We start from the raw sequence: 13,913 nt of genomic DNA, 5'->3' as shown, positions 1-13,913 counted from the left end.
GATTAGAACTCGAAATTTGAAATTGATGACTCTGAGTTCCCCTATTCAACCTAAGACAAAGCCTGCGACAGACGTTATATACGCACCTGCCTCTTTGCGCATCAAGCTTCAAGGAAGGAGGAAGAATAAACAACACACCAACTTATGTAAATGGCTGCACAAAGAAATGTTTTGCGGATTTACATTGGTATCCTCTCCGTTCTAGTACAGGGGAATCGTGATAATGACTGCGGTGTTCGTTAGCGCCTCCCTGACGCCCTGAAATGGTTGTTGAGCTGATCTAAGTACTTCATCGCGCTATTCCCGCTTCCGGACGCCGAGTAGACCTCCACAACCATCCTCAATAGGACGATGAACGACGGAGCATCGGTCAAGCCTTCTTTTTCAATCTCTGCTATCAGCTTGAGGGAGGCTACGAGTACGTTCGGGCGTGAATGATCCTTCATCCAAACGTGATGGTCAGCTCGTAATTTCGCGATGCGTTTTGCGAGCTCCGAGCGCAACAAATCCGTTTCCTTGGTTGCTCCGACACACCCGGGACATACGCAGACAACGCCGTAGGGTGCTAGCTCTTCAGCACGCTCGCTCTTGGTTCGGAGGATGTCGCAGTACGCGTAGAACAGCTCTTCTCCTTGTTTAATATCGCGAATAGCTCGGAGCTGAAAGGAAAGGGAAGCCATGTCAAAATGATGCGTAGTATTAGGCGAGCAGCTAAGGATACCCTCAGCTCATGAATTGCTCGACGGACTTATAATTCATGTATCTCACCTGTGATTGACCCTCGACATCACATTCAGAACAGCAGTATAAGCCCTGGTGCTGTCGTCCTCGTGACCATCATTCAAGCCTGGTACTTCGTATCCATTGGTGCGAACGATCCCCAGAATGGGCCCACTCCCGTCCTCAGTATGACTGTTCGCCAACGCCATGAATGCCTTCCGGTTTTCATCGGTCATCCTGTTCAATGCGATGCCAAGCTGCTCCTCCCACTGTTGCATATAAACCTGGATCATCTCCGCCTGGGTAAGACCCTTTGAGCCAGACTCGTCCCTCATTTCAAAACCGCGCTGAGCGATCAGGAGAGGCCTCTCGGCGACGATGAGGTCTCCCGTGCGGACGGGACGTGCGGCGAACATCCCAAGTCCACCAAACGGCGAAGGCTTCACGCGATGGTATACCTTTCCACCTGCAGTTTTCTCTACGGGGCGCGGAAATCCCGGGGTGCTGAGGATTTGCCGCTTGATATGCCCAGCCAAGATACACTCCGTCCAATTGTCGGGTTCATCATCCAGTGTATCGCCCAAATTCACGGGTGGGAGAGTAGTGTATACGATCACGTAGTCGCTGTAATCTACGGTGTCTCCGGAGATTTCGCGACCGATAATCTTCCTAGAAACAACGCCCTCAGTCGGCCGCGCTTTTACAATGTTAGGTTGCACAAAGTCAATGACAGAGGCTACATTACCTGTCTCAACCTTCCCATAAGGTAACTTGATACTAGGTCGTTCAACTGAGTTCCAGGTGTTCAAAATGGTGAGGTGAAAAACACTGTTGAAGAATCCGACTAACCGAAAGAACCATCTCCCTTGGGTGGCACACCTCCAGGTGGAGTTGATGCGACTGGCGGGAGAGCGATACCCTCTGTCTTCTTCGCCTTTGCAGTTTTCAGAAATCCGCGCTTCATCAAGATGAGAGTGTGGAAGTTGGAAAGTGGATGAGATAGACGCGTAAAGCGATTGATTACAACCTTGCCATGTGCACCGACTCGGGGTAGCCACCAAATTAGGCACTATGAGTGCCACTCACCGCTTTTGCATAGGCGTCCTCGATTACCTTTGACGAACAAGGTACACAAAGGACGACAGTCTTCAAAGCTTCAGCATGAGGATCGAAAATAGAACAAAGATATTATCGATTACTAAGCTAAGCGAGCAATGCCGCGTAGACCGTAGACAGACGCAATCAGGTGCACCATAACATCCTACAATTTCAAAGTGGTCAACTGGGAAGACTTTCAAGAAAACCTGATCGCTCACTTACTCGAGAGTCGAAATTCTGGGTCAAGTGCATGATGTTGTGAATGACACAGGCTAACCTGACAAGGCTTGAACCTTGTATTCAAAGGTCATAAGCTCCCTCAGACCAACGATTCTTCCACCCTTTGGGACATGGTTGATCATAACCCAGGTCAAGAACGAACTTTAAGAGTGCCGGCGGACCTTACTCGTATTCCCAAACGGCGGACTCGGATATAGTTGAGGGGACAATTTTAACACACCTATGTACGTCCGAGTCTTTTCTCCCCCTTTCCGTCCCCCCATGCTAAATGTTCAAATCCAGCGTGGCAATATACGATGTCCTTCAAAAACCATCCAACCTACACAAAGTCCGCCCCTTCGTTCTTCTCCAGCTTGGTCCCCGACTCCAATACGTCATCCCCAACCTCAGCCACACCGCCCGCTTACCCAATCTCGACTCTGCCTACTTCGATATGGTCGAAGAAACAGAAAGCCTATTTCCTATGAGCCCGAACAATTACCCACTCTTCGTTTTTGGGGGGCCGGAGAGGCGCCCGGGCCCTCCACCACCGCAGACGTCACCCCCACCAGTTCGTTGTCCAAGAAAGCGACGACCACCCCAACGTCATCCGATTTTACTACCAAGAAGCCCACCCCAACATTGCCTTGGAGCTCAGTCCCGCCTCGCTGGCAAACATGATCGAGTCCCCAGACCGAGACCAGTTCAGCGAAATCGCTATTTCGTTTGACTCCAAAAAGGCTATGAATCAGATAAGTAGCGAGTGCACCGAAACACCTGCATGCGGTGCATAGGGATATTAAGCCGCAGAATATACTAGCGCCGACAAATAAATAGGGCACAACGGAGAACAACAATTACCGAACGCTCATTAGATCTTGGACTGCATAAAAAGCTGGACGTCGACTTGAATTAAGCAATGAACCACCAGGAAAACACGATCACCCTCCATTATCTCCGTCTTCCATGATATCAAAGCTTTGAAATCATCATCGGACTGCATGGTGCTATGGTGTTGAACCTCAACCTTCGAGCGAGTAATCAAGTGAGCACGACGCTGGTGAATGAGAGGGTATTGCCATGTATGGCTCGATGGCAGGTTGATGGCAGGTACCAGGTTTCTGGTTTAACTTGTTCTCCAACATATTTCATTGGCACACAAACTATGTCGGCAATGATGATCGCGCTGGAATTGCATTCCGCCACTTGAACCACCCCCAAAATTCTGTACTGACGCAGAACCATTTCTGTAACTATGGTGAGCTTGGTGATGTCGATCGAAGCCCAGTGGGACAATCAAATTACATACGGACCGTTGAATCACTTTCAACGTCAAACTCCCCGTACTTGAATATCCCCGTTTCGCGCACCGAGCCATCGGGGGGGATGACCAAAACCGAAGCCTTGACTAGCCCGTCATCTGGAAGCCGTCTCACAGGTGGGTCGGGGGTGGGTACGATCACTTTAGAACGGCGTTGGAAGAAAGACATAGTGTTTGCAAAGTGTGTGGTGCTTGAATTTTTCTCCGACTTGATGTGGGTTGAGGTGATGAACGTCGCGGTTTTAAGGTTGTCAGTGTGAAACCTTGCGCCGAGGAGCCCAGATTAGGGGAACGGAATTATAACTTTGACTCCCTATTCAACCGACTTACATTGAGCAAGCCTATGACCTTAAAAATGTTATATGCACAAAGCGCATATAAGGAAGAGACCTCTCGCTGATAAGTTGAGGCCAGTGACCGCACAAAGATGCGGATTAAAATTGCAATTCCTCGTACTTAACTCCATTCTTCAGTCTTGGATAATTATACAGGGCTTCACATGAGACAATTTGGCTACTTGGAATAGAACTGCAGTGTTACTTAGCTTCGCCCATCGAACCGTTGAGATGCGAATGCCCCGTTTATGCCCTGCAATGGTTGTTGAACTGATCTAAGTACTTCATCGCGCTGTTCATGTTATCGGACTCCACGTAGACATTCGCAACCATCCCCAATAGGGAGGTGAACGACGGAGCACCGCTCAGACCTTCTTTTTCAATCTCTGCTATCAGCTTGAGGGAGGCTGCAAGTACGTTCGGGCGTGATTGATCCTTCATCCAAACGTGGTGGTCAGCTTGTATTTTTTCGACGCGTTTTGCGAGCTCCGAGCGTAACAAATCCGTTTCCTTGGTTGCTCCGACACATGCAGGGCATGCGCAGACAATGCCGTAGGGTGCTAGTTCCTCAGCACGCTCGATCTTAGTTCGGAAGATGTCACAGTAGGAATAGAACAGCTCTTCTCCTTGTCTGATATCGCGAATCGCTCGGAGCTCGAAGGAAAGGGAAGCCATTTCAAAGCGATGACAAGTATTGGGCGAGCAGCTGAAGAAATCTCAGCTCAAGAGGTCGTATAATTCAAGTATCTCACCTGTGATTGATCCTCGACATCACATTCATAACCGCAGTATAGGCCCTGGTGTTGTCGCCCTCGTGACCATCGTACAAGCCTGGTACTCTGTATCCATTGGTGCGAACGATCCCCTGAATAGGCCCACTCCTGTCTTCAGTATGACTATTCGCCAGCGCCATGAATACCTTCCGGTTTTCATCAGTCATCCTCTTCACTGCGACGTCAAGGCGTTCCTCCCACTCTTGCATTGTAACCTGGATCCTCTCCGCCTGTGTAAGACCCTTCGACTCGACCCTCATTTCAAAACCGCGTGGTGAGATCAGGAGAGGCCTCTCGGCGACGATGAGATCTCCAGTGCGGATGGGACGCGTGGCGAACACCCCAAGTCCACCAAACGGTGAAGCCCTAACACGATGGTTTACCTTTCCGCCTGCAGTTTTCTCTACGGAGCGAGGAAATCCCGGGGTGCTGAGGATTCGACGCTTGACGGGACCAGCCAAGATACACTCTGTCCAATTGTTAGGCTCATCATCCAGTGTAGCGTCCAAATTCATGGGTGGGAGAGTAGTGAAAACGATCATGTTTTCGCTGTAATCGACGGTACCTCCGGAGAACTCGCGAACGGAAAGCTTCTTGGGAGCAAAGGCCCCAGTTGGCTGCGCTGTTACAATGTTAGGTTGCACAAAGTCAATAATAGAGGCTACTTACGGGTCTCAACCTTCCCATAAGGTAACTTGATTTGTCGTGGAGCTAAGTTCCAAGTGTTTAACATGGTGAGGGTTCCAAGTGTTTAACATGGTGAGGTGAGAACCCGTGTTGACGAATCCGACTAACCAAAAGAACCATCTCCCTTGGGTGGCACACCTAAACTGGGTGGCGCCGATGCGACTGGCGGGAGCGCGACACCCTCCGTCTTCTTGGCCTTTGCAGTTTTCAGAAATCCGCGCTTCATCAGGATGAGAGATCGGAAGTTGGAAAGTGAATGAGATGGATTGGATGGGCGTAAAGCGATTGATTACATAGTTTAGATCTTGTCGCCTCCTTAAAGATGCCAATCCTTGTGGTCATGTGCACTGATAACACTGGGCATTGTGAATGCCACTGTCAAGTTAGGCTCCAGCACGAGGGCCGAATATCCAGATCTTGAACAAAGGTGTCGTGGTCTTTCGTGGTTCCTTTGGGATTAGCTAAGCAGGTGATGTTGACATAATAACACGTCTACAGATGCAAACAGATACACATAACTTCAATGCTGCAGTAAGTAATCAGAACAGTGTGCGCTCGTGCTTTAATTTTTTAAAATAAGGGCTTATTGCAAGTTTTTGTAGCACATTTTTGTGAAAGTGATTGCAAGAGAGGGAACTTGGCATTGTAGGGTATATACAAAATCCAGGGAATATGTACGTTGGAGAAGTCTACATTGACAAACGAGTGTAATTGTTGATACAAGATATATAATATATGTATATTCAAGTCCAAACAAATCGCTCAAGTTCAAGAGCGATTCCTCCCGCCACTAGCCAACGACTTCCACATCCTCTTGATCGTCCCTCCTCTAGATAAGGGCTCAGGCTTGAGGGCAGATTGCGGCTCATTTCGAACCGCCAACTCCTCCATGTCAAGGAAATTCGTCTTATCAGGAGCGCTAAAATCCGCAGCCTGCGATCGGACATGTGGGCTATCAATCTCCTTTTCAAAGGATGGATAAGGATTTGTATGTGTAGACTTGAAGCGGAGGCTTCTAACACGCGCCAAAGAGTTCTTCCGCATGCGGGAGAATGAGAACTTTCGTCGTCCTTGGTAGTCTGATGTGTGCGATGAAAAGTCCGTCGTGCTTGCAGAGCTGGGCTCCGAAAGATCCGTCGTACTCGTGGGGCTGGGTGTCGGTGGGCCACTGTCAGTGACTGACTCGTTGCTAGACGACAGAGTTAGGCTTGGCGTGCTGCTCGTCAAATGAACGACAGAGTTTGAAGGAGTTGATCCCGCGCTTTTGCTAAGTCTGCTTGGTATTGTGGATCGAGGTTTCAGGGTAATGGAGGATGGGGAAGAACGTAAGTGTGAGGTTGAGGGCTTGTCGACACGATGCGCTTTCGCGGAAACTGGGAGGACCACACCCGACGAAGCGAGACCTAATCTAGTAAAGCGAGGCGTAACGTCGTAAGCGGATGCAATGTACCACGAATTGTCCGTAGGTGAGCGAGGAGGTGATTGCGGTACACAGTCCGGAAAATGAGGTGGCCCGCTAGGGATAGCGGTTGGATCTATGTAAAACGAGTGAGGTCGACGTGAGGAGACGTTAGAGGTCATGCGGCCACGGGCGCTATCGTCAGTAGCGGATGCTGGAAATTCCTGCGGGCGAGAAAAATCATAGGCGTCTGCAGGAGAGTGAGCGCTCCGCGGGCGCTTTAACTTGTGTCTCTCCGGACGACGCAACGTATCCAACGGCGACAAGCTTGATTTTGGTGAAGCCTCCCAGGCTATCGAAAGGCGACGGTCAGGAAGAGGCATGACGCCCTCGGAAGACTTCGGTCTTGGGACCAATGTTTTCGCGGGAAGTTGGGGTAATGCGATCATCTCTGGTTTGGAGAGCCTGAGGGTGTCTGAATCATTATCATGGTCGGCGTCATTGATGATGAAAAGGGGCGAGACTGATGGGCCAGCTAAAGGTGATGAACGCATTGGCTTCCTTCCAGGTGTTAAGCTAAGACGGCGAGCTGCGAGAGAACCATCGGAGGACAGCGTGATGGAAGGAATTTGCAAGGGATTTGTGAGCGAGTTACGTTCGCCAGCCTTGTTCGCTGTCAAGTCTACAATGGGAAGGATCTGAACCGCGAACCATTGAGCCAATCATCGTTAGTAGGATGTAGCTTTGAAGACGTACTACTGGACGAGAATCTTGAAGACCCTGCACATCGGAGGACGATAGCGTCGCTTGCACCATCTTTCGTCAAGGTGGGAGGGGGGAATGTTGGGAAGGAGAGGTAGGCGCGCAAAAACTCTTGAGCAACAAAGACCGTGCCTCTTTAATCAGATCCATTCAGTAGTGTGATCGGGAGACCAAATTGGTGCCGAAAAATGCCAGAAACCAAAGGCCAAAACTGACCCCTGCAGGTTAGGTAACTCTGCAGCGGAGATCACACGGCACCCTGACAGATTCCATATCAACACTCCGTCGACCATAACAATTTTCGATAAGCAGTTCATCGTGAAGAAAGCCTCAACGCGGCGTCCAGCAGGAGTCAGTGCGGCATGGCAACTATTAAGAATGCGTCATACTTGAGAAGTCAAGGACCTCAGATGATCTCGGAGGATGCGGTTCGAGATGAGCGGGAAAACAAATCTCACCCTGAAGTTAAAATAACTTGACAGTGACAGCACGATGATGTTGAAGATCAGTCACATAGAAACTCGTACGAATTCGTGTATAAGAAGACCTTTGTCCAACGGCCATGAATCCTTGAGGCTTGCCTGGAGGCTGACTTACCACGGTTGAGCTGAAGCACAATATTCGGTGGATGCTCGGGTCGAGGATCAACAGAAGAAGAAAATGCGCCAAGGAATTTCCAAATGTGTCAGCACCGCCTATCTCGCCGCTTATAAATATTGACAAGCCGGATTATTGAAGGAGAAAACTTGTCGTGTGACGGACAGAGACGTGATGCAGAAGACTTCGAAGAGCAGACGATTGAAATAGAAACTGGAATTGCTGGTCATAAGATGTTAGAACAGTCGGGCTATCTATTTCCAAGGCAGCTGAACTGGAAGCGGCAGGCGGCTTGTTCCCTTTCGACTGTTTGCAGCGAACCATCCCTGATTCTCTGGGCAAATAATTAATAAAACAAGTCTTGGTTGCCGTTGGAGGGTTTTGTCGAAAATCGCGCGGGTGATAACGACTGCCAGGCACCCAGCGGCTCAGAGACATTGAGCAGTGACCGCTTGAGCACTGATTTCCGTATCGGTTCGGCATATACTGGTCGTTTTCTTGCATGGTAATTTTAGACAGGACGTAGAGAAATAAGAATAGACATTGGCATCTGTCAGTGAGATGCCTTCTTCCCTAAGGGTGGAGATTGGATTATCAGCGGCTTCCATACTTAGATAGCAGAGGGAAGAAGTTACCACTCTGCTGGAGGGAACGATCTACGTACCGTCGACAAACATATTCCGCGTGGCAGAGGGTAACGTCGCGGTAAGTCCGTCAAGCTCTCGTGTAAGCTTAACCTGACATCCCAACCGACTGGTATCCGTGAGGCCGAACGCCATGTCGAGCATGTCATTCTCGTCGTCTTCCGGTTCGGGTAGGAGATCATAGTACTCTGGTGGTAGGATGACATGGCAGGTGGAGCAAGCCACTGAGCCTTCGCAGGCTCCTGAGGGTGGAAATGAAAGGACAAGGTTTTCCAATGATGATACAAAGATAAGGCGTAGGTTGTTAAATGGGGACCACGGTGGAAAATGAGTCACGATTTGGTTCTGAGATCGATAGGTAATAACCACGCGCCTTCAAGATCTATATCGTACTCATGGGCTATGGCCAGGACATCATCACCTTCGTTGGCCTCCACCGTTTTCAGTAAATTCCCCTTAGAGTCCTTAAAATGGACCTTGATTCTGCGAACGTCCCCTACGCAATTAGAATGATGACAGCGAAAATGGAAGCAAGAAACGCACCCAGTGCCAGGTGCTGGTCTATTTATTCCGGAGTGTTGTGAAACTGCAGAATCTCAATGAGTTCAGCACAATACAATCGATAATCTTACAAACCTGCCGACGTATGGAGACTACGCGTCCTCCTGCCTCTTCCGTTCCCCTTGGCGCTAATGAATGGTGATGTCCGTTGCGGTAGTCTTCCTAAGGATCGCCGCAGCAAGGTAAAGCTTGGAGTCATCGGTAGGTGAGACAACCGTGAAGACAAGCCCGCGACCGTTGATATGATGACAGCAAAGGACAAGGCTCCCCCGAGAAAAAATTATATCACATGACGTAATCTTGGTAAGCTCATCTCACCTCATTGCACCTCCATCATGATGAACGCACAGCGAGCTAGCAAATCATTGTCTTATAGACACGAAAAATGACACATACTGCTTGAGTGATCAACGAGCAGGGTATCTCTGACTTGATGACTACATACTCAAACGCTGACGATATTTTTTCAGCACTGGGCAGCGCCGCTCTTTAGGGTGGTGCTGCCGACGGATCTATGGAAGGCCCTATTCGGTGCATGACGCAGCTACTGATATAGCTGCCATATATGCATCTGCTCTTGCAGAGGCCATTCACCTTGAGCTGTATCCGCTCCAGCGGCCAAAATCTGGTGATCCTGTCTTCACAAGTTCGTCAACAAAGAGGGTCGTCCGAGTCACATCCTCCTGCGGCTATCGTAAGTGCGGCCTCCTCTATCAGTTGGTGTCACTGACGATACATAGTCTTAGCTTTCAACTTGAGAGCTTTGTGGGGCTATCGTGTTGGAATGAGGAATCGAACACGACTTGATGGAACATCGATTGAGGATTCGTCGATGACGTTATTATGCCTCTAAACTTCTTTCAGGCGATTTCAACATTGTCAATTCCGTCACCCAATGGTCTGGCTTTATCACGGTCTTGTGTCCGTCTATTGCCTTCATTCTCATTGAAATAACTAGCGTTGATAGACTATCGATGGGGAAAACGCAAATATCATCATATTCAACTGCCAAAAACAACGACCTTCAGCTTATTTCATATTGCTGAGGCGCTTACCATGATGCAGAAGCCAACCTATCTCTAGCACGTCAGCGGACCCCGTGGCACAGAAGGAAAAGCCTATCCTCGAAATAAACTCTTTCCCCAGACTTGTGCTCAATGGCCTGGATAATGCTATCCTACGATGCATCAAGACATTGTCCCCTTGACCGCTCCTCTAAGACCTACTTTTCAAAGGATTGCCTGTCACTTACAAACAACATGGCTTCAAAGCGTCGATGTGTGTAAGCGGCCACATGGTTAGCCGCACCTAATCTAGCTGAAGTTCTCTTACGTCTGACAGGTTGTCTTATGATGCGTTTGCCAACGTGGTCGTGCGATCCTTGGCTCCTTCGATTTCGAGGTATAAAATTTGACCTCTATATCCTCGCGTCACATTCTACCTCTTCATGAACATGCAGCTGGTCCTCTTAATCGTTTTTCTGCTCAGCTGGGGACTTCTGGGTGTAACTAAGCCGACACTACGTTCTTCCTACATTCTTCACGAAAAAAGATCCCACACGCCTTCGGGATGGGATGTACTTCGCCGACGCGACGCTTCTTCCGTCCTCCCGCTGCGGTTCGGGCTCAAACAATCGAGCATAAACAAGTTGGAAGACATGTTATATGATATCTCTCATCCTGATTCGTCTAACTATGGGAATCATTGGGCGCCAGCTCAAGTCACCCAGACGTTCGCTCCAAGTCAAGAAACAGTTGAAATCGTGCGCGGCTGGTTGGAGGGTGCAGGATTTGGTTTCGACAGGGTGAAGCTCGCGCCGTCGCGGAATTGGCTCGAGGTGAACACCACAGTGGAAGAAGCCGAGCACCTGTTGAAAACCGAGTACCACGTTTATGGACATAAAAGCGGCAAAATACATACGGGTGCGTATACGTCGTCGTGGGCTCGGTTACATATTCTGACTTATAATACTTGCCGATCTCAGCGTGCAGCGAATACCATCTACCCATTTACGTTTCGCCACATGTGGACCTAGTAAATCCATCCATCCACTTTGACGCCATTCTCGGCAAGCGAGGGTCCGGGGCCACACCAGCAAAAACCGTTGGCTTACCAGGCGTGGGCATTTTTCCCAAAACAACGGGGAATATTTCTTCTATTTTATCTCGATTGGAGAATTGCGATGTAATGATCACTCCAATCTGCCTTAGGGCGTTATACGGCCTCAATTATGCCCCTCTCTCAACCAAAAAGAACACATTTGGCATTGGTGGGTAACATAATCATTCGTTTCGCAGTTCACTCACTCACCACTTGCTTAGTTGAGTACACCCCTCAAGCCTATCTCCAATCCGACCTAGATCTGTTCTTCGCAAATTTCTCGTCTTCTCTCGTCGGAAAATCCCCAGAATTCGTTTCAATTGATGGAGGTCAGTCCGAGTAATTTTGTTGCTTCTCGAAGGTGTTGATTTTTGTAGGCGTGATACAAACGATGCAAACAGGCTTCAATTTCAATGGGGAATCAAACCTTGACCTTCAATATGCTATGAACCTGGTTAACCCTGTAGGTTCGAAGCAAGAAGTGGTCCTATATCAAGTAGGAGATCTTCCACAAGGTCAGGAGATCATTAACTTCACTCTTCTCGACCCCTCAGAAGGCTTTTAGGCGCCTCTTTCAACAACTTTCTTGATGCTCTCGATGGTTCGTACTGTACATTCGAGGGTGGCGACGACCCCAGTCAGGATGAAATATTTCCCGATAATCTACCAAATGGGTACAATGGTAGGCCCAATCTTACAATTTGTGGTGGAGAAGCCATTACGATTACTTCTCAGGGGCAGCCAATTGTGGTACCACGAAACCCGCGAACGTTATATCCACCTCATATGGATATAACGAGGCTGATCTCTCCCCATCTTATACTCTCCGACAGTGCGCTGAGTAAGTTCATTCATTAAACGTTTGAGCCGTCATTAGAGAATAAACGATTCAACAGATATGCAAAACTTGGGTTGATGGGAGTCACCGTCCTCTTCTCTTCAGGTGATAATGGAGTCGCTGGTACGTCCCCATTTCTTGGTCATATTTATCTACTCATCGGAGTTTGTGTAGGAAATGGGGCTCTTTGTCTAAACGTTGACGGTAGCTGTCCATCTGCAACGTTGCAAAGTAACACTCAAACATCCTTAGGTTCCCAAACGGAAGACGGCATGATATTCAACCCGGGTACATTTCATTTTTCATCAGTCGCAAAATATCTGAGTGCTTCCTTTCAAAGGATTTCCATCAACGTGTCCATTCGTAACCTCCGTCGGAGCAACACAGATCAATCTAGGCAATAAATATACTGATCCCGAAGTTGCGTGTGAGCAAGTTATTTTCAGCGGCGGAGGGTTCAGTAATTATTTCGGAATACCGGACTACCAAAAGAAGGCGGTTGGGAAATATCTTCAAGACCACAAACCGAGCCACTTTGCAGATATCTGGAATTCGACTGGTGTTGTACGTCTTTCCGTTCGTTAATATCATGTTGTTTGACTCTCCCTCGATCGGATCAGAGCCGAGGGTACCCAGATATTTCAGCTAACGGGTCAGTGGATCGTTCTTTGCCCAAGATTCAAATCTGACCATGATAAAAATTATGCCAGAGCGAATTACGTAGTCGCGGTTCGTATGCCTATCATCTCACTTCGAACGATCCCTTATACCTGAGAAACTCAACAAGGTTGATGGACGGTTCGCCCGTGTGTTTGGAACATCTGCTTCAACTCCCGTTGTTGGTTCAATCCTCGCGATGGTGAATGATGCACGCTTGACAATTGGAAAAAAGCCAATCGGTTTCATCAACCCGGCTGTGAGTTGTGTATCTGGGCATATGCATAATCAAGTCTGACTTCAGTCACAGATATACTCTGACGCTTTTTCTTCTGCTTTTCATGACATCACGTCTGGAAACAACCAAGGGTGTAACACGCCTGGCTTTAGCGCTGTTCCCGGATGGGATCCTGTCACAGGTCTTGGTACCCCGTCCTTTGCGAAGCTTTTGGAAAAGTGGCTTACACTTCCTTGATCTGCCACCGTTTGGCAGGCCCCTTTTGGTATATGATTTTAATGAGATGTAGAACTGAACATCATTTGTTTTGGAGTATCTGGATTCGAAATTTCAAGGCGATTAACCTAACCTCACCTAACCTCTCACCTAAAAAGAGATGGGAAAGACGTTCGAACGAGGATTAAGTTCAAAAATGAAGTGCTAATATTGACCTTGGAAGGATATACTTATAAAGAATTTACAAACAATCTTGACCGTAATGAAAGATACGACCCTGCCCGATCTTGGAGTGAAACTTCATGAGAGCGTTTCCTTTAGATTGCATTACCAAGAAACTCTGGAAAAGACTCCAGCATCTACAATTCGAAAACGCTCGTTGGGCAATTCTTGCGCGTTTCCACTCATTCAATTCACTTCTCTTGAGACTATTGAAATACTCGTTCAGTCATGCCAGCGCATTGTCTTTTATTCACGCACGGTCGAGGTAAAAACGAAAAAAACCCAGACACAAAAGGAAGGGGTCCAAGATATCCGCAAGGAACGAGCGTAGATTCTATTACTACTGTACGATTACGACCAACTCTTCAAGCCGTTTAGGGCGTGACCTATTTCGATCAACTCTTCGTCACTTCAACATCTGATGTGAGGCGTGACGAAGAGTACAATCTCTTCATCTGTACTTCAGAAAATCAAGAATACTTAGGCTGTTCTTGCAGTCAAATCTTCAATGGTGGGATAGGTCTCC

General features: G+C 48.3%; 5 protein-coding genes across 5 annotated transcripts; 1 reads left to right on the top strand and 4 right to left on the bottom strand.

Annotated features, from left to right (window-relative positions):
• Positions 1-239: 239 nt before the first annotated feature.
• Positions 240-1,684, bottom strand: LACBIDRAFT_316887 (uncharacterized protein; the record flags this gene model as incomplete). The annotated part of the gene is made up of 3 exons (XM_001878642.1): positions 240-711; positions 769-1,510; positions 1,570-1,684. The coding sequence occupies 3 exons, from the start codon at positions 1,682-1,684 to the stop codon at positions 240-242; spliced, it is 1,329 nt and encodes a 442-aa protein (XP_001878677.1).
• Positions 1,685-3,939: 2,255 nt separating this feature from the next.
• On the bottom strand, positions 3,940-5,199 carry LACBIDRAFT_316886 (uncharacterized protein; the record flags this gene model as incomplete). The annotated part of the gene is made up of 3 exons (XM_001878641.1): positions 3,940-4,399; positions 4,446-5,088; positions 5,136-5,199. The coding sequence occupies 3 exons, from the start codon at positions 5,197-5,199 to the stop codon at positions 3,940-3,942; spliced, it is 1,167 nt and encodes a 388-aa protein (XP_001878676.1).
• Positions 5,200-5,921: 722 nt separating this feature from the next.
• On the bottom strand, positions 5,922-7,368 carry LACBIDRAFT_316885 (uncharacterized protein; the record flags this gene model as incomplete). Its single annotated transcript, XM_001878640.1, has 2 exons — positions 5,922-7,250; positions 7,309-7,368. 2 exons carry the CDS (start codon positions 7,366-7,368, stop codon positions 5,922-5,924), a joined length of 1,389 nt encoding a protein of 462 aa, XP_001878675.1.
• A 1,096-nt stretch (positions 7,369-8,464) lies between these two features.
• LbFd1 (ferredoxin) lies at positions 8,465-9,315 on the bottom strand (the record flags this gene model as incomplete). Its single annotated transcript, XM_001878639.1, has 5 exons — positions 8,465-8,484; positions 8,576-8,797; positions 8,929-9,038; positions 9,099-9,141; positions 9,192-9,315. The coding sequence occupies 5 exons, from the start codon at positions 9,313-9,315 to the stop codon at positions 8,465-8,467; spliced, it is 519 nt and encodes a 172-aa protein (XP_001878674.1).
• A 1,254-nt stretch (positions 9,316-10,569) lies between these two features.
• On the top strand, positions 10,570-13,186 carry LACBIDRAFT_248220 (uncharacterized protein; the record flags this gene model as incomplete). Its single annotated transcript, XM_001878879.1, is given in 15 exon segments — positions 10,570-11,038; positions 11,101-11,385; positions 11,438-11,545; positions 11,594-11,679; positions 11,692-11,731; positions 11,782-11,898; positions 11,952-12,057; positions 12,113-12,177; positions 12,229-12,264; positions 12,307-12,342; positions 12,395-12,618; positions 12,675-12,706; positions 12,765-12,783; positions 12,842-12,970; positions 13,022-13,186. 15 exon segments carry the CDS (start codon positions 10,570-10,572, stop codon positions 13,184-13,186), a joined length of 1,917 nt encoding a protein of 638 aa, XP_001878914.1.
• Between the last annotated feature and the right edge of the window lie 727 nt (positions 13,187-13,913).

Source organism: Laccaria bicolor, genomic scaffold (assembly GCF_000143565.1).
Source record: "Laccaria bicolor S238N-H82 LACBIscaffold_7 genomic scaffold, whole genome shotgun sequence".
In the NCBI taxonomy this organism is placed as follows: Eukaryota; Fungi; Basidiomycota; class Agaricomycetes; order Agaricales; family Hydnangiaceae; genus Laccaria; species Laccaria bicolor.
Note: the sequence above shows the minus strand (reverse complement) of the source record. Positions and strands in the feature narration are given on the sequence as shown.